The sequence below is a fragment of the Heloderma suspectum genome, chromosome 2, assembly GCF_057233095.1.
Source record: "Heloderma suspectum isolate Gila_16-S chromosome 2, 16-S_ref, whole genome shotgun sequence".
NCBI lineage: Eukaryota > Metazoa > Chordata > Lepidosauria > Squamata > Helodermatidae > Heloderma > Heloderma suspectum.
The window spans coordinates 176,062,963-176,082,280 of NC_139459.1; the positions used below are offsets into that span (position 1 = coordinate 176,062,963).

The 19,318-nt window shown below is 45.9% G+C and overlaps 3 protein-coding genes across 4 annotated transcripts in view; 2 read left to right on the forward strand and 1 right to left on the reverse strand.

The window, feature by feature from the left end:
• LOC146353374 (synaptonemal complex central element protein 1-like) overlaps positions 1-19,318 on the forward strand; it is a 615,017-nt gene that overhangs the window by 494,237 nt on the left and 101,462 nt on the right. The window lies entirely within an intron of this gene.
• Positions 135-16,489, forward strand: IMP4 (IMP U3 small nucleolar ribonucleoprotein 4). 2 transcript variants are annotated; one of them, XM_084836296.1, is made up of 10 exons: positions 198-290; positions 3,000-3,108; positions 3,544-3,627; positions 5,957-6,066; positions 6,857-6,989; positions 8,284-8,438; positions 10,639-10,733; positions 11,797-11,870; positions 15,292-15,385; positions 16,332-16,489. In XM_084836296.1, exons 1-10 carry the CDS (start codon positions 288-290, stop codon positions 16,393-16,395), a joined length of 921 nt encoding a protein of 306 aa, XP_084692422.1. In that variant the 5' UTR covers positions 198-287; the 3' UTR covers positions 16,396-16,489. The 2 variants fall into 2 exon arrangements, with proteins under 2 accessions (XP_084692423.1, XP_084692422.1); XM_084836297.1 differs by lacking the exon at positions 16,332-16,489 and having other exon boundaries at positions 135-290; positions 15,292-16,137.
• Positions 16,410-19,318, reverse strand: part of PTPN18 (protein tyrosine phosphatase non-receptor type 18) — a 53,284-nt gene continuing 50,375 nt past the window's right edge. Inside the window, exon 17 of the mRNA XM_084836295.1 lies at positions 16,410-17,520. Coding sequence (XP_084692421.1) covers positions 17,453-17,520 — 68 coding nt within the window. The 3' untranslated portion in view covers positions 16,410-17,452. The remainder of the gene's footprint in view (positions 17,521-19,318) is intronic.

Here is a 19,318-nt window from a genome sequence, read left to right on the forward strand (position 1 = left end):
GGAGGTTTATACCGATTGCATTCGGAAGCCGGAAGTCTTACTAGAGAACCAACCGTTAAGACTTGTAAAGCCCTTTGCATCCAACCCCTGCGCGCAATCCGTTCTGCCTCTACATCCCCTTCCTTTTGTTCTGCCATCTTTCTTGTGGGCAACCGGCCTGCCCAGTTTGTTTTCATTCTCTTTTCTTATAGGTAGGGCTGTTTTGACCAATGAGTAGTGGTATCACGGAAGGAAGTGAATGAAATCTAATTCCACGTGGTCGGGTCTTGGATGATCTGGTGATTATCATGGTAAGGAGTTAATGCTTGCGAAGTGGTGTTTTTGAGCAGCTTTTGCTGTCTGGAGAGCTGATAAAGAACTGCTCTTGTTCTTGGGCTGAGCGAAGAGAGACGTGTGTTCAAAATAATTTACAGTGCAGTCCTACGCATGTACTCAGAAGCAAGCCTCATTGCATCCAATGGGGCTTGCTCTAAGGTAAATGAGTACAGGATTGCAGCGTTAATAAGGATTCGCTGCTGCAGTGTTGCATCCATTATCCTAATCCATAGCAGTAGTTAGAAACACGGGGCTGTATCCAATGTTACTCTAATTTAAGTCGCATTCTTTTCAGTGAGCCTACTCCAAGTAGGACTAACATTTGATACGACCCATGGAGGTATTGTAATTCTAGATTACAATATTCCTACTTTGGCTCAGTCTTCTCCCAGAAGAGGGTCTATGACCCCCCTGGCAAAGGCGAAGTACAGGCTGAAGGGGCAGGATTGCAGCTTGAGATCGATAGGCGTATGGTCAAGAAACACCTCATTACTTGGAATGAGTTCAAATCTCCAGGGCCAGATGAGCTGCACCCTAGAGTAATAAAGGAACTGGCAGAAGAGCTCTCAGAACCACTGTCTGTTCGCTTTGAGAAATCATGGAGGACGGGGGAAGTGCCAGATGACTGGAGGAGAGCTAATGTTGTCCCTATCTTCAAAAAGGGTCAGAAGGAGGAACCAGGGAACTACAGACCAGTCAGTCTGACATCAATCCCTGGGAAAATTCTGGAGCAGATGATAAAGCAATCCATCTGGAAGCACCTTGAAAGCAATGCAGTGATTACTCGAAGCCAACATGGATTTGTCAAGAACAAGTCCTGCCAGACAAATCTGATCTCATTTTTTGATCAAGTCACCTCCCTTGTAGACCGTGGGAATGCTGTAGACATCATATACCTCGACTTCGGCAAAGCTTTCGACAGAGTGCCCCATGATATCCTGATGAGCAAACTAGCTCAAAGTGGGCTAGATGAAACAACGATCCGGTGGATCCACAGTTGGCTACAGAATTGGACTCAGAGTGCTTATCAATGGGACCTTCTCAAACTGGGGAGAGGTAACGAGTGGGGTAGCGCAGGGCTCAGTCCTGGGCCCAGTGCTCTTCAACATTTTTATTAATGACTTGGAGGAGGAGGTGCAAGGAATGCTGATCACATTTGCAGATGACACAAAATTGGGCGGGATAGCTAATACTTTGGAAGACAGAAACAAAATTCAAAGTGATCTGGATAGACTGGAGCGCTGGGCAGGAAACAACAGAATGACATTTCATAGGGATAAATGCCAAGTTCTGCACCTAGGAAAAAGAAACCAAATGCACAGTTACAACATGGGGGATACGTGGCTCAACAACACTACAAGCTAGAAGGATCTTGGAATTGTTGTCGATCACAAGCTGAATATGAGCCAACAATGTGATGTGGCTGCAAAAAAGGCAAATGCTATTTGGGGCTGCATTAATAGAAGCATAGCTTCCAAATCCCAGAAAGTAATAGTTCCCCTCTGCTCAGCACTGGTTAGGCCTCATCTGGAGTACTGTGTCCAGTTCTGGGCACCACACTTTAAGAAGGATGCAGACAAACTGGAGAGGGTTCAAAGGAGGGCAACAAAGATGATCAGGGGACTGGAAACAAAGCCCTATGAAGAGAGACTGAAAGAACTGGGCGTGTTTAGCCTTGAGAAGAGAAGACTGAGGGGAGATATGATAGTGCTCTTCAAGTACTTGAAAAGCTGTCACAGAGAGGAAGGCCAGGATCTCTTTTTGATCATCCCAGAGTGCAGGACACGGAATAATGGGCTCAAGTTACAGGAAGCCAGATTCCGGCTGAAAAAGAAAAAACTTCAGAAAAAAAATCAGAAAAAACTTCCTGACTGTTAGAGCAATACGACAATGGAACCAATGACCTAGGGAGGTGGTGGGCTCTCCCACACTGGAGGCGTTCAAGATGAGGCTGGACAGCCATCTGTCAGGGATGCTCTGACTTGGATTCCTGCATTGATGGCCTTGTAGGCCCCTTCCAACTGTACTATTCTATGATTCTATGATTAATTTGGAGCAAACTGTGGAGCTATGGACGAGCCCTAGAAGTGACTAATTCCAGAAGGATAGCCATGTTCACCTAAGAATCTTTTGGCATCTTAGGGCACAATCCTATGCATGTTTAGACAGAAAAAAAAGTCCTTCAACTCCCACCATGCCCCAGCTTGGGGCACGCTGGGAGTTGTAGCACTTCTTTCTGTCTAAACATGCATAGGATTGTGCCCTGAAAGATGTATTGTGACAATTTCTGGAGGAATAGCTTGTTGCTGTCCTTCTGGGATTCAAACCCAACTCATGATGGTCACAATCTAATGTAAGGTTTGAGCGTGGTTAAGCTCATTTAAAATAAATTAGCGTTCGGGCACCTGATATTGCAAATTTTCACATGTCTACCCAAAAGTACATCCACTTGATTTCAGTGGAGCTTACTCCCAGGTAAATGAACATAGGATTGCAGCCTTAGTCTGTGCTGGATTGCGGCCAGTGTCTGGATGCATCCTGCTTCAAGGGGCATGTTTCCAAACTCAGCAGATATTTCAGGGAGGGATCTATTCTTGTTCTGCTGCTAAAGATTCCTTGAACTGGGAAAGGGGAGGAAAAAAGGTGTTTTCTGGGCCTCCATTCATGCCTTTGTATTTCTTTAGTTGCGCCGGGAAGCCCGTCAACGGCGGGAGTATCTCTACCGAAAAGCCCAAGAAGAAAAGCTCCAGGCTGTCCAGGAGAAGAAGGAAAAAATCAAGAAAGCACTAGATGGTATGAACAGTTATTAGCTGGGATCTGTGCAATGTCTGTGCGTGTGTTCGAAGGGGGGAATCGAGGATTGAGGACCAGTTGGCTTTCGTGAACTGCCAGCCCCAGTGCAAAATATAATCTCCGCACCCTCTTTCCAGCTTTAGAAGATACAGAACTATAAATAGCTTTATTTTTCTAGTCTTTTTGGAATCCTACATGCGATACGTAAATAAAATAAAATTAGCTCTCTGGAGGAAAGGTCAGTTACAGTAGATAAAAAAGACCACGCTTAAAACAAAAACTTAATTAAAACAATCGTAAATCAAATAAACTAAAAGCACAATTAAAAACAACAACAATGAAGACATGGTGGGCAAGCATGCTACCTGGTTGGAAGGGTGCATTCCCTTGCTTTGTCTCTGTTTTTCATAAGTCCTCTTTGCTTTTCTCCTCCAGAGAACTGCCTGATCCCCACGGAATTGCGGAAAGAGGCTCTCGTGCTCCAGAAGGCAATTGAATTTGATGATGGGGGTGCAGAAGGTGAGTGGCTCACTCAAGTGAAACTCTGTGTGTGTGTGTGTGTGTGTGTGTGTGTGCGCGCGCGTGCGTGTCTGTGTGTGTGTGCGCGCGCATATGCATGCATGTATGGTCAATGGTTGATAAGATTTGATGGCCTTATAGGCCCCTTCCAACCCTATTATTCTATGATTCTATATGTATCCTCTGCTGGCTGGGGAGTGCTGGGAGTTGTGATCCAACACTTCTGGAAGGCACCAAGTTAGGGGCTGGTGGACCCCATTTTTGGAGCTGGGTTTGAATTGGAATGCTGCTCCAGAATTTATTTTGAATGCTGGGCCGGGGACCCCAACCTTTTTGGACCCATGGGTACATTTGAGAAATTGCTGTGGGCGCCAATACAAAATGCCTAATCAGCAGATCGCTGCTTTGGCACCTGCCTGTTGCGTCTGTGGATCTTAGGCTGCTTCTTAGTCAGCAAAAATGTTTATTTCCTGTCTACTGGACACTGCAACATCTCTTGAATGCGGGATTGTCTAATTCAGCTAATTACTGGCGGTGCAATACGGCAAGTGCTTCTTTTAAACATATGTTTTGGCGACGTCCAGCAGATGCTTCTTTTTGTGGGGAGGTTATTACACAGAACGTTTTTGTACTGGAACAGTCTTCAATATTCACTGATGTACACGCTCTTTTAAACTATTTACCTGCTTTGTGGAAATCAACCAGTGGTCAGTGTAAATCGAACCTTTGCACCCTTTTGACAGCTAAAAGACTGATACTACAACATTTGAAGGATAAACACTCACCTCCTATAATGCAATGGATTGAGGACCCTACAACACTTTCAGTATTTGAAAGGGTGGCATATAGATGCCATCTTCAAATGGATACTTATTTAGATATTTGATCTGCCTTTGTTGAAGCCTATGTATAATTACTAGAAAGTTGTATGCATTTCATATGTATTCATTGCTATAGATATATACAAATCCATATACGTATATTAAAGAAATTGATTTAAAAAAAAAAGTTTTGTGGGTGCCTGTGGGTGCCGTATTGGGGACCCCTGTGCTGTGCCTTGCTCTTGGTAAATGAGGAACATGAAGAGGATGTCTTTCTTTCACCACTGACCAGGGATGTACAAGAATTTCATTTCAGTTAGCAGATCATCAGAACCTGCCCAGTTCACAACCCTGAACAGGAGTGCATTTTTGAAAAGTTTGCAAGTTCCCAAGCTTGCTGTGTGTGTGTGTGTGTGTGTGTGTGTGTGTAAGCATATTTTTGGAAAAACGCACACTTTAAGTGCATATTTCCCCAAAAATATGCATTCTCACACTTTACTCAATGGGAGAAAAGTGTGCACTTAAAAAAACAATCCGCACAGATATCTGCACTTTTCCTGTTCGAGGAAAAAGAAAAACAGGTTGCAAATGAAGACAGGAGTGAGGTGAACTGAGCATTGAGGTGGGGTTTGGAGAACCTCTCTGAGCTCTAGCATCCATGGTTTTCCCATCCTCTAACTAGCCACACAGCCAATCCCTTCCTAACCATTTGAGTTCTTGGTCAGAGCTTGAGGTTTCTAGGCAACCTTGAGCTCTAGTACATAAGAACATAAGGAGAGCCCTGCTGCATCAGACCAAGGGTCCATCTAGTCCAGCATTCTGTTCATACAGTGGCCGACCAGCTGTCAACTAGGAATCCATAAGCAGGACACGAACGCAACAGCACCCTCCCACCCATGTTTCCCTGCAGCTGGTGCACATAAGCTCAGTGCCTCTGGTACTGGAGGTAGCACATAGCCATCAGGACTAGTAGCCATTGATAGTGTTTTCCTCCAGGAATTTGTCCAGCTCCCTTTTAAAGCCATCCAAATTGCTGGCCATCACTACATCTTGTGGTAGCGCATTCTATAGCTTAACGATGCGCCCTGTGAAGAAGTCCTTCCTTTTATCTCTCCTGAATCTCCCACCAGTCAGCTTCATAGGATGACCCCGGGTTCTAGTATTTTGAGAGAGGGAGAAAAACGTCTCCCTATCCACATTCTGCACCCCATGCATAATTTTGTACACCTCTATCATGTCTCCCCTTCCTTTTTTTCAAGCTAAACAATCTCAGCTGTTGTAACCTTCTCTCACAGGGGAGATGCTCCAGCCCCTTGATCATTTTAGTTGCCCTTTTCTGTGCTTCTGCACTAGTGCCTTATTTTCCTTTTCAAAAAAATAAATGAATAATAGCAGTTCTCCCTAACCCAAATTTGGTTTCCAGCATGACGGAAGACACTAATGAACCTGTAGGGGGTGTGTGTGTGTCTGATCGTTAGGGGTCTGTAACTCTTGTGTTGCCCTGGCAGGGGTGACGAGCCATGTGGATGATGAGTACCGCTGGGCAGGTGTGGTGGATCCTCGCATCATGGTCACCACCTCCCGTGACCCCAGCTCCCGTCTCAAGATGTTTGCCAAAGTAAGTAAGTAGTTCCTCCTTCCCTTTTAGTGTGGGGAGCAGAGGGAGGGAGGGAGGAAAGTTGGAGGCCCATTTTGTGAGCTGAGGCAGGATTGGTGCTCTTTCTCTCACTTAGTGGCTCAGTGGTGTTCATAATTTGCCTATAGGAGGTCCTGAGGTGAATCCCTGATATCACTCTCCAAGTTCAGCTAGTGGAGCTCTGCCTGGCCTAGCCTGGAAGGCTAGATTGGGGTCCCAGTAGAGCAGCCTTCTCCAGTTGGGGTGCCCTCCAGATGTTTTGGACTACAGCTCCCAACATTCCTGAGCATTGCAACTGATGGGAGTTGTAGTCCAAAACATTTGGAGGGCACCAGCTTGAAAAAGGCTACACTAGTCGGCTTAAATTTGAGCCAAGCCTCAGTCCTGGATTATAGGAAAGTGGCAACAGAATGCCTCTTGAGTATGTGCAGGCTGCTCTCCTGCCTTTACCTGTGGCAGGAGCCCCTTCAGATCAAGGGGCAGAGCTTCCAGGTTCGAGTATGCACATTTCAGGTATTGTGCCATCCTGTCTCTTACCCACTGCCAGCCGAGTATGGTGACACTAGGTTACGCAGGAACATCAATCTGAGTCTGTGTAACTATTGTGGTTTTAATGCTTTTATATTTTATATTGTTTTACCCTGCGCTTTTTGGTTTTAATTTTTGTGACTGCCCAGAGAGCTTCGGCTACTGGGCAGTATAGAAATGGAATGAAACAAACAAACAAACATAACGTGCTTCCTTAACTCTCTTCCATGTCCTTCCTGCTTAGGAGGTGAAGCTAGTTTTCCCCGGGGCCCAGCGCATGAACCGAGGCCGGCACGAGGTGGGCGCCCTGGTCCGTGCCTGCAAGGCCAATGGGGTCACCGACCTACTGGTGGTGCACGAACACAGGGGTGTGCCCGGTAAGTGACTCGGCCAGGGCAAGGAGGTGGGCTGGCATGACGTCGGTGGTATGTCTTTTTAGGGAGTTGAAATGGCGTTGGTGAGAGTAAGCATTGGCAAGTTTGTCATCTCGCTTGCAGCATGGGATGGTGGAACCGTTTGGATGCTTTACCCATACGGTGTGTGGCTTGGCTCACTTGCATGAGGGACGTGGAGCTGTTTGCTTGGCCGGGTTTTTTTCTGCTCTTTGATGGTGGCTCCCTGTAGTCTGGGTTGGATCGAGGGGAAGCACCTGTAGCTCAGTGGGAGAGCACATAGTTTGCATGCCAAATATCCCATGTTCGATCCAGGTGGGGCCGAGAGAGGCTCCTTTCTGAAGCCCTGCCAGACAGTGTAGAGGAGACAAAACTGAACTAGATGGATGAAGAGTCTGACTCAGTATGAGGCAGTTTCCTGTGTTCCTCTGTGCATTGGGTTGGGGTGGAACTCGAAGAGCAGGGGTAGGCAACTTATGGTCCTCCAGATACTTTGGCCTACAGTTCTCATGATCCCTCACCCTTGCTCATGCTGCCTAGGGCTGATGGGAGTTGTAGGCCAAAGTATCTGGAGAGCCACAAGTTGCCCATCCCTGTGATAGATGATCTTCCCTTCCTGCACAGCAGCAAGCTGAGCACTTATAGCAAGGTGTTGCCTTTTACACTTTGGGGTGGCATTGGTGGGGAGAGGTGATTCAGTCATATAAGGCCTATACTGTGCCAGATGCGCTGGTTACCTGTGTGTTTCTGAGTCCAGTTTGAAGTGCTGCTTTTGACCTTTAAAGCCTTAAATGGGTTGGGATCAAATTACTTGAAGGACTGCCTTCACCCATATCGTCCTGCCACAACTTTTAAGATCATCAAGAGAGGCCCTTCTTGTTTGCTCACCTGTGAGAGCAGTTAGGTGGGCAACCACACAAGAGAGGGCCTTTTCTACAGTGGCCCCACACCTCTGGAATAAGTTGCCATTGGGGGTTTGCCAGGCCACATCATTGCAGGCTTTTAAGACGGCCCTGAAAGCATCCTATTTCATGCTGGCCTTCCCCTGATATGTTTGCTATTGTTGCTGTTTTTATTGTGTTCGTACTGTTCTTATTGTGTTTTATTGTTCTTAATACCGCATTGGTTTTTATTATGTGCTTCATTATTGCGCGCCACCTTGGGAGGGTTTCTGCCCTGAAGGGCAGCCAATAAATATTTTCAGTAAATAAATAAAATAAATTTTATTTTAATGGGGCTGGGACCCAGCTAATCTCTCCACTTCTTTTTCACCACATAGATGGGCTCATTGTCAGCCACTTGCCCTTTGGCCCTACTGCCTACTTCACGCTCTGCAATGTGGTCATGCGCCATGACATCCCAGACATCGGCACCATGTCGGAGGCCCATCCCCACCTCATCTTCCACAACTTCACTTCCCGTCTTGGCCAGCGGGTAAGATTCAGGGGGAGGTCAAAGGGGCAAAGCAGGTGCTTGAGTGTTGATAAGAAAGGGACTGAGTATAATAGGACACACACATATATAATATAGATCAGGGGTGGGCAGCTTGTGGCTCTCCAGATATTGTTGGACTGCAAGTTCCATCATCCCATGCTATTGGCTATGCTGGCTAAGGCTGATGGGACCTGCAGTCCAATAACATCTGAGGGGCCACAAATTGCTCACCCCTGATAGAAATTGGCGGTACACCTGCATTTGGGATGCTGTGTGTGGTTCTGGTCACTCTGTCTCAAAACCCATATCACAGCACTGGGAAAGGCGCAAAAAAGAGTAACTCAAATAATCGAGGGATTGGATGCAGGCATCCCAAAACTTTTTTGGACTGGTGGGCACATTTAATATTTTGAGAAAATGTCATGGTTGCTATCACATAATAGCTGTGCCATGGGTGTTGTGTGTGTGTGTCCATTCGCAGAATGGCTGTCATGTTGTGCACAGCCAATCACAAAACGCTTTTACCAGCTTCGACTGTTTCGCCAGCTATGGCCTCTCCTCGACAGGGATAGCTTGGCCACAGTGGTGCAGGTGCTAGTGACCTCAAGTCTGGATTACTGTAGTACACTGTATGTAGGGCTGCCCTTAAGGCTGGTCCAAAAGCTGGAGCTAGTGCAGAATGCAGCATCTTGGCTGTTGTTAGGAGCTGCCTTTTCTTGGTATGCAACTCTGCTGAGGGAACTGCAGTGGCTGCCTGTTTGCTACCAGGCCAGTTTTAAGTTTTTGGTACTAGAATATGAAGCCCTAAACAAATTGGGACCAGGATACCTGAGAGAGTGCTTTTTCCCTTATCAGCCTGCCCCGTCACTGAGGTCATCAGATGGCATGCTCCTGGTGGTTCCACATGAACCTATGGCCCAATTAGAGTCCACCTGGAGTCCACCGCCTTCAGTGTGGTAGCCCCCATTCTGTGGAATTCTCTGCCTCTAGAGGTCAGGCAGACACCAACATTGTGTTGTTTTCAGCACCTGCTGAAAACATCGTTATTTCAAGAAGCCTTCCTTGATTGACCGGCCACAGTTTTTATTAGTATTCTGTGTGTTTTTAAAAAAGGGTTAATATGGTGTTTTATTCTTTTTATCTTTTGTTGTTCACCACTCTGGAATCTGTTTAGATGTGGAGCAGTACATAAATATGATAAATAAATAAAATAAAATAAAAATAAATAGATTTCTATGGAGCCCAGTGGGATTCTGGGGAAAGGAAATAAAGATGGTGGGCAGCTACAAGCCAAGTGCTTCACTTTGCAACTGTCCAAGGTAAAAAAAAAGTTCCATTAAAAATGTAAAAATTTGGAGGGGCAGGGGATTTTGATGGGCGCTAAGATTGGTGTCTGTAGGTATGTTGATAGAGTTAGAGAATTATGAATGGTGTTGAGAGAATGAATAGATCTCCACCCCCTGGTAATGCTAGAACTCTGAGTCACCTAATGAAATTGATAGGCTTTAGGTGCAGAATAGGCAAAAAGAAATACTGTTTCACATAAGGCACACTTAATTTATGGAACTCATTGCCCTGGAATGTTGTGATGGCCATCAGGTTAGACATCTTTTAAAGAGGGTTAGACTATCCCTACCTGAAAGTGGAAAACAGCATGTCATCATGTATACCAGTAACTGTCCATCTGCAAGCAGTCTACTTGATCGCAGACATCACAAGGGTAAGAATATGTTTGCAAAAACGTTTTGTGTCCAAAAGTTAACTGTTTGGTACTTTGTACATTTGTTACTGTTGTATGGCTTATTAAATATATTAATTAGGGAAAGGGTTAGACAGATTTATGGAGGCGAGGTCTGTCTATGAGTTCAGTGGAGCTTACTCCCAGATAAGTGGGCTTAGGATTGCAGCCTTAGTCTGATCCATCGGGCCTCCTTCCTGTGTTCTTTTGGGTGAGGTGGGGGTGATGGTGGTGGAAAGGTGGGTGGTACAGTCCCAAGAGATTTCTAGCTATGTTTTTATGTACCTGAACTCATCCACATAGGCAAACCTTGTTGGGTCATTATATTTCTGAATGTATTGGTTAGATTCGGCATGCTTGCAGATTTGCTTAATTCTGCTTCTGTTAGCCATGAGGAGGGGCATGTTCCACCTCCGAACTACTGGAAGATCTGATCCCCTGACCCCCTTCTCTGTCTCTCAGGTCACCAGCATCCTGAAATACTTGTTTCCAGTGCCCAAAGATGACAGCAAGCGTGTCATAACCTTTGCCAACCAAGACGATTACATCTCCTTCCGGTATGTGGCACCTGTCTTGCATTCCAATTGGGGCTGCGTGGAAATGGCTTCCTCTCCTTTATGGCCCCATTTAGAATGTAAAAAAAGTGGGTGGCTGGGGGACATTTTAGCTTTTTTTTTTTTTTTTGAGGGAGTGGGGGTGAATTTTGAGGGCAGAGGGGTGCAAAACTCACTGGCACTTCCTCCTGGCACTTTGCTGCTACCAGTCACCATTGTTTTTCTTGCTCTTTGACATCATGGGCAGCATCACGTGATTCAGCATTGTTCCAGGAGGTTCTGGGGCAAAACAAAATGGCAGCCAGAGGGAGCAGTGTTGTTTTTTTGTAGGGGAGAATGAAGTGGGAGTAGATTCCCTTTGGTCTTTTCTGAGGGCTCATTTATACCTTCAGCAGAATCTAATGGCACAACCACTTGAGGCTGCAGATGAGGAATTGCATGCTTAACCCCCCCCCCCCCAAACCTCCTCGCACGTACAAAACTAGCACACTGGGGAGGTTTCATTCTTACTGTTTTTTCCTGGCTTGCTGTTTTGCTATGTACAGGAGGAGGAGAATTCCCAACTCAAGGGGTCATTCGAACATGGAACCTCCTGCCTTCAGCTGGAAGTGGGTGCAGCCCAGGAGTAGCCTTGCTGCTTGATTCTGCTGAATGTATAAACTGGTCCTGAGCTTGATTTGGCTACTGCTGCCCCCACTTGCAGTGGCTACGTCTCCTTAGGATATTACCCATGCGCACCGTGGCACTCATGTTCCCTGCACCAGTCTTAGCAGCTGGGACTGGGGCACCAGCAGCCATGACAGCCCAGCAGAGGAAATTTAAAGCAGCCTTTCCAATGACCATGCTGGCTGGTAATGATGGGAGTTGTAGTCCAGCACATCTGGAGGGCTCCAGGTTGAGGAAGGCTGGCCTAGAGGAGTTGGGGTCAGATGCAGACAGGGCCAGCTGTCTGGTTGAACATGGCCTGAATTTTGCCCAGGGGCCACTTGTTGAGGAACAGGACCTTGCTGATTCTTCCAGCGCTTACTCCTTATCTTACCTTACCAAAATTACATTTCTTGGGCAGGCACCATGTCTACAAGAAGACTGATCACCGGAATGTGGAGCTCACTGAGGTTGGGCCAAGGTTTGAGATGAAGCGTAAGTAACATTTTCAAGAGCGTGATCTCTGAATTAGGAATTCTTCCCTCCACCACACAGGTGCTCATGGGGTCTGAGGCTGTTCCCTCAGCCTCAGCCACACCATCTGCAGTGTGGGGATAATAATACTGACCTGCCTGCCACCACTGTCATAGGAATTCTTGAGATAATGGATGTGAAGTGGTTTGAACACACAGGGAAAATAGTATTTTTTGTTTAGGCTATGCCAGGAGATCCTGCTTCTGGTATACTAGCAGTTTCATCCCAGCCCTGCAGCCTGGGCTGCCCTACTTCAGATAGTGGGGTGGGAGGTTGTCCTGTGATGGGCCCATCTAGCCCAGTATTGTTGACACTGACTGGCAGCAGCTCTCCGGTGTTTCAGGCAGGACTGTTTCCTCGTTCTGTATGGCGATCCCGGGGATGGAACTGGGGACCTTCTGCAGGCAAGGCAGGTGTTGTGTCAGTGAGTTATGGCCCCTCTCAGCGATAATATCTGTATCTTCTCCTAACCCATATAGCTCCAAAGATAGGCAGTAGCTTGGATTCAGAGTTCTGTTCACGGGACAGGTTGTGGATTATCCGGAGCAGCGTGGGAGGCAGTGCAGGGGGAAATGGGGAGAAATGAACAAAAAGCATCCTCCAGCGGAAGAGTCCGTTGGATTGCAGCTTCTTCCACAAATGGAAGGGCGTCTGGATCCAGCCCAGCATCTGGCAGCAGATCAGTTCAGTATGCTTGCTAGAGGTCAAGAGGTGGGGTTTATGAGTGTCCTGCTGCATAGCTGCTTTCCCCTCTCCATGTCGACAAATAATTATGCAAATATGCTTAGATTACGTGTGTGTGTCTAGATATAGATATAATTAAATTCCACTTCCTTTGGCATAGAACTTTCCAGTTGAGCGTAGCGTTTACAGGCGGGCCTGCTAGTAGACTGTCCTAATCAACTAGGATCTTGGGTTTTCCTTCTTGTCTTGTGGGGTACCTTCACTAGATTGCATACTTGAACCAGGGGATGGCCTTTCTAGATCAAACTCCTGAATTCACATTAGAAGCACCACTCCATGTAAACATACAAGGGAAGAAAATCCATCTTTTTCTTCCTTCCCACTGCTTCTATTTTAAACTACCCATCTATCCAGAAGTGGCTCTTCCTCTGGGGTATCAGTATCCCGTTATTCCTGTAAGTGGGGGAATCCTTTAACTTGGCGAATGGAGTTGCTAGGTTTACTTGAACTGCCCTATTTGATGCTGAGAGAGGTTCTCGCTGCCCCACACACTCCCAGTTAGATTGGCTAGGTACTGTATGCCTGTCCGTACCCCATGCCTTATCAGCTTGGATCTCTTAAGAGAGCAGGGGTAGGTAAGCTGGTGCCCCTAGCTTTTTTTAAACTGCAATTCCCATCAGTCCCAGCCAATGTGGGAATTGTAGTCTAAAGCATCCGAAGGGCACCAGGTTGCCCACCCCTGTCTTCGAGCTATATTACATGTTCAGAAATAGTATGAAGTACAGCCCTCCAGGGACTGTACCACATCAAAGTACAAGTGGAGGATTGTGTGTTTGGGGGAGTATGTTTAAACAACAACAGACTCCTTGTGCATAAAAAACTCACATGTCAGGAGAAGGCTAAGCCTTAATCATCCCCCCTGATGTGCTAGCTTTCCACGGATAACACTTTTTTTTATGGGGGGGGGGGGAACGCGTTCAGTTATGGGATGTCTTGCACCCCCCCTTCCATTCTAAAATGATATATTTGAACATGCAGTTTGGCTCTTACTTGAGTCACCTGAAGCAAAGTGTTCTGCAGGCGTTCAGGTCCGCTGCTACTTTGCCCTGTTCCCTTCTTTTGCAGTGAGCGAATGCCATACTTTATTGTTAAAGCCAGAGCCGTAACAAACACAGTTACTGGTTGAAATTCAGCCTAAAATCACGTCAAAAATTGCACCAGATTGTAAATAAAAAATAACATAACACAGCAGGTACAAATGATTAAGACAGTTAATTTTCTCTGCAGCAAACAAAACATTTTTCTCACAACCCGGTTGCAAGAAATACAAACCCTCGAAGTTACGTCAGCATCAGTGCCACATAAAAGGAACTCACCTTTTAGCAGGAGTTTCAAGTATTTTGTCTTTCCCTCCCTCCCCTAAAAAAGGGACCAGCATTCCCACCCACCACCACCCTAGCCTTGTATTATTATAGAAATACAACGCAAGCTTTTCTCAGTGGAGTTCTGTTATTGTGGATTCTGCTGATCTTGGGTACGAGGCCGCTTCCTGGAGGAAGGACCTGCCTTGCACTGGCAGTCGTTCTGGTCGACTCCAGTCTCATGACTCTTTTGTGTGTGTTAACATTTAAATCATTTGTGTTGGATGGGTTTCAGTATGTGCCCTTACAACTGGATTCACAGGTAGGTTTTTGCCATGACCTTTGTCTTCCCAAGAAACCCTTTTGGGAAGAGGAAAACAAATCAAATTTCTAGCCTTCATGGCTGCAGAAGCACATTTTGGAAACTAGTAAGTTGTGTCTGTTGAAGGTTCTAGAAACTACAGGGAGGTAGAGGGTATATGGCCCTGAAACTCTACAGGGATAGAGTTTCAGAGCCATGGATATGTTTTTCTCTCTCCTTCATGAAGCTAATGTGGTATAGCAGTTAGGAGCATGAACAATCAGCTCAAAGTCCTTTGTTCAAATTGTAGCCCAGCCGTATTTGTTGTTATATTTATATCCTACCTCTTCCTTCTTGCAAGGAACCCAAAGCAACTTACCTGGTCCTCCTTTTCCTCCATTTTATCCTCACAACAACCCTATGAGGTAGATTAGGCTGAGTCAGTGAGTCACCCAGTGATCTTCATGGCCGAGTGGGGACTAGAGCCCGGATCTTACAAGTCCAAGACTGTAACCACTATAGCACACTGGCTCTCCACACTCAGCCATGAACACACTGAGACGCCTTACATTACTCTCAGCTTCTGCCCCCTCCCACCATCATAGTACAAGGATAAGCCTACCTTTAAATAGTGATAGGAGAGATTCTCCTCCATTTGCAGAAGTATATTTCTGAGTACGAAATGCTGGAGACTCTATAGCCATTGCCTTCAGGCCTTGCTTATGGCTGCTCTTTTAGAGGGACTGCTGACCTAGATGGACCTGTGGTCTGCTCCAGCAAGGCAGTTCTTATTACTGAGATTATGTGTGAGTTCACGGAGAAAGTGCTATAAAGTATTATTATTCCAGTCTTTCTTGGTGAGCATGCCCAAATCTTTTCTGCAAAAATTCAGGGACTGCAGTTGAACTGGACGAATGCATATTTGCTGGGTTTTAATTCACTGATGCACAGAGCAGTGTGGGGTTGGTATGTTGTTCCGGTTGCATGCCTGCGTAGAAGACAGCCAGACTCTGAAGTTTTCATTCTTTTATTGCAGTATATATGACCAAATTGGGAACCTTGGAGCAAGAGGCCACGGCTGACGTGGAGTGGCGCTGGCACCCGTATACTCGTACAGCCAAGAAACGAAGGTTCCTCAGCGCTGAGTGAACGGCATTTATTTTTCCTGGGCATTACTTCCTTCTTATCAAGGAGTTGCCATACTTGGTTGTGTGTTGAGCTGTACAAGAACTGGATTCTTCGGGTTTGCCCCATACACTTACACTTTCTTTCCACCTCACCTAGGACTGAAAATCCCCATATAGGCCCCCACCAGTGCCAAGCTCTCCCCACCCTTACACTAAGGTCTCGCTGTTTTGTCCAAGGAGGCGGTGGCTGCTGAATGTCTCCTATCTTACTGCTCTGCCTCCCCATTTAGCTGGAGGTTTAAGGTGGTACACAAATTCTGGGCTATATTACAACCAGCTGCCCACTTCCAAAGTTGCCACCAGAGAATGGACATTGAGGGCAGCCTCAGCAGCAAAGATAACTTTGTTTTTATAGCAGTTCATAAGAATTAATGAGGAATGGAGGATACAGTCATTGTACCTATTAAGGAACAGGCAAGATATAACAGATGGAATTCTCTTCCTCTCCCTGCCCCAGGGGTCATTTGACCTGGCAGTGTTTCCTAGAAGTATATGAAAAAGGATGGTTTCTAAAAACAGGATAACAAAATGGATCAACATGGTCCTCTAATCCTTCCTTCCTTGTCCCATTTTATTTTGTTAGATGTATCATTCAGTTCACAGGGAAAGTATTTCCTTGGGTAAGATCCCAGGGATGAGGTATCCATTAGAAAGCAAGGGTTGTGGAAGGGTTTTGGAGAGCAGGGAGGGGAGAATGGTTTAGAAAAAAAGAAAATTCCACCCACCCATCCAGTGCTGCAAAATGCCTGCCTTCTAAGGCTTTATCAGCCCAAGCCCACTCCGTGATGCAGTTAGATAGGATAGGGCAATTGTGTGTGTGAAGGGACCCTTTTATCAACACTGGCCTTAGCAGACTTTTGATACAATAAATCCTTCTGTTTTGTTCCAGTTTCTCTCTCCTGTGCCCTCCTTCAGAGGAGTTAAACTACAGTACAGACTCCAAAGTGACATGATTGGAACATCTCAACTTGGGGAAAAGCAGGGCTCTCTTGTGTTAAGGTTTTTTTTTTTCAGGAAAACCCCCACTTTTCCTCAGTTTGGGGGAAAGGAAGCTTCTGTTCTCATGGATGCAAAGAGCTATGAAAAAAGGTGGGACAGTTGAAGGTTTGGACTGAAAAACTAATGACATGACATTGTCCCCACTGGCTTGGCTCCCAGTTGTTGGGAAGGAGAGTTTTCTTTTTTCTTCCCTGTATCTCCCATCCTCGATTGCTCTTCTTGCGATCTTTTGCCAAAAGGATTCTGTGAGAATCCATTTCCATTGGAGCACAGCCTTGGTTGTAACCCAGTTTGCCAAGGAGCTGGTTTGAGTGTGAGGGTGGATACGATGAGCCTGCTAGACCTCAAATTTTTCTCTAGTTGGAGAAAACCGAGTCCCAAAGACTGAGAGTCCCAAGAGTTTTCTTACAAGTCCTCCCCACCTCATACCTTGCGCGCGCGCACGCACACGCACACCCCCCCCCCACATTCTTAAAATGATCATTGTCAGTAAGAGGAGAAAGAAGAAAACCTGGGTTGACATAGAGTGGGGAGATCACGCAGCACCCTGAGGGGACTGGATTTGCTCCAGTGGCTGTCAGAGTACACTGACATAAATTAGCATACTTTTTGTTTAATTGGGGGGTCACAGTGCTGGATGTTTCTGGCACTGATCACACCCAGTACTGCGCTTAAATTTTTATTGGTGAAAATCTCCAAGCCAGCCTTATTCTTGGACCCCAGAACCACTCATGGTCTGACAAAGAGAAGCTGGCTGCAGGAACACGTTTTTCTAACTCAAGGATTTCAGCTTCTCCTACTCCTCAGCATTCTTCTCTTCCGGCTCAGAAATGTCCTGGAGTGTGGTGCTTGTAGCTGCTCCAGTTTGGTGTGTGGCCCCGGAGGGTGATTTGCCCAGTTTGTATACCCACTCCCTAAAGGGGGGGGGGTGAACTTGCAATAGTTCAGTCCAGTCTATCGCTCCATGGCAGAAGCAGTCTCCTTTTCTCCCTTTCTCTCTGTCTGAAGTGCCTATACTCGGCTCCACTCAGCAGGAGGATCTCTTGGTCCCTTGGGCTTCCCAATGCGGAAGTTAAATCCTATATGGAGAGGGGGAGGAAGGCAGAGGGACACAGCATTGAGAGGTTTGTTCTGTCATTTCTTTTTTCGTCTTCCCCAATTCTGCCCCCCCCTTTAAATCTCTCAGGAAAAGAATTGGAATTGTGGCGGTCACCCTTGATTTTATTTATTTGGTTTGTACCCTGTCTTTCTACCAAGAAAATGGCACTCAAGGAGGCTTGCAATCATAGGAACGAAAACATTTAAAAAATGAAACTTGATCAAAACAATAATAAAACAAATACATTAAAAACACAGCAACAACAGAATAAAAACCGCACCCAACCCAACAGACCAGCTTACACGCCAAAGGCCTGCTTGAATAAGAATGTCTATATTTTTTAATTCTCACATTAACCCAGGGCAGGATGTGAAGAACACCCTATAAATCTCTTGGAATATTCCTTCATTAACAATCCTACTCTCCCCTTCTCCCCATTGTGAATTTCTAGATATAAATATGCATGATCCATTTTTCTCTCTTCTCCATCCTCTCTCCACCAAGCCCTTGGCTACCCCTGCTCCCTTTCTTCTTTTTATGTCCATGCCTGGCTAGAGGCCTCCTTTATAGACACACCGCTTCCTTGGCATCTACTTAGAAGGTAATGGAGGTTCAGCAAAAAGAAGACGACTGCATTTGCCAAGTGAAATAACGTTTAGCAGCACTGTCGCCAGTTAATGACATCTTAAGTTTGATTAATCAACAGATAAATGTATACAATCAACTGTCTGAATTTCCATATGAGATAAAAAGATGAGTTTGAAAGCAAAATAAATTAAAAATGATGCACACTTGTGTTGTAGCAGGCATCATCTTGGAAGAGTCATGTGCACGAGAAAGAAGAGTGGATACCTCTTAAGATGGTGCTTACCATCTGTAGTTTTATCATTGGCCAAGTTCGCATGTCACAATAAGCCAGAGTTCCAGGTGGCTAAAGTACCCACAGCTTCTGCACATGACTTGCTTAGCATGACAGAAAATTAACTCATAGCTTGTTCTTGGGTTGTTTCTCTGGCTTGTGGGAGAGACAAGCCAGCGGTCCTGGTTCACACACCATGCTAAGCAAATTGTAGACAGAAGGACCATGGGTTGATTAACCACTCCCACAGTGGGAGTGATCAGGCAGCATTTACAAGTACGCTGCTTGTAAACGATAAGCAGAAGTGTGACATGTGAATCAGGCCATTAAGTATTTGAAAAATATGGGCATTTTTAAAAAAATTGCTGCATACCGTTTTGGCCATTAACTTTTGTATAGAATATCTTGCCTGATTAAACATTAAAGCCCTAATTTTTAGTTGACTAAACACTAAGGTGTCATCTTTCCTACTAGACTGCCTCATATTTTAAGCCTGCCTGAGAAGGCATCTAGTTTCTACGAGTCCAGTACTAGACAAACAAGAAGAGATGAGATAGCCATCGTTCTTTCTTTTTAAACCATTAATTAAGACTGCAATACTATGCCAGGATAGATCAACTGATCTCAGAAGAGGAGATCCTGTCTTGGATGCCTGCTCCCTTCCCCCACGGAAAGATCTGTGCCCCTCATTTCCCTAACATCGGAGAAGAGACAGGACCAGTGTAGTGTGGGTGGAACTAGGGATGCTCTGGAATGGCAAGATCAAATGCCCTGTCCTAGCCCTCAACCATCCCCTCAGCTGGGTTGGAAGTGTGGACTTTGGCACATTGTGAATCTATAGGTAATCTATAGGATTACCCTGCTCACCAGCCAAAAGTAAATCAGCAGCTGAGTTACTGTGGCTACAGTGCCACAGTAG

Coding starts and splice junctions, on each gene's coding strand:
- IMP4 (XM_084836296.1), top strand. Junction 8,439..10,638: donor CTTCCCGTCTTGGCCAGCGG/GTAAGATTCAGG, acceptor TCTGTCTCTCAG/GTCACCAGCATCCTGAAATA. Junction 15,386..16,331: donor CGTACAGCCAAGAAACGAAG/GTTCCTCAGCGC, acceptor GTTTTGTTCCAG/TTTCTCTCTCCTGTGCCCTC.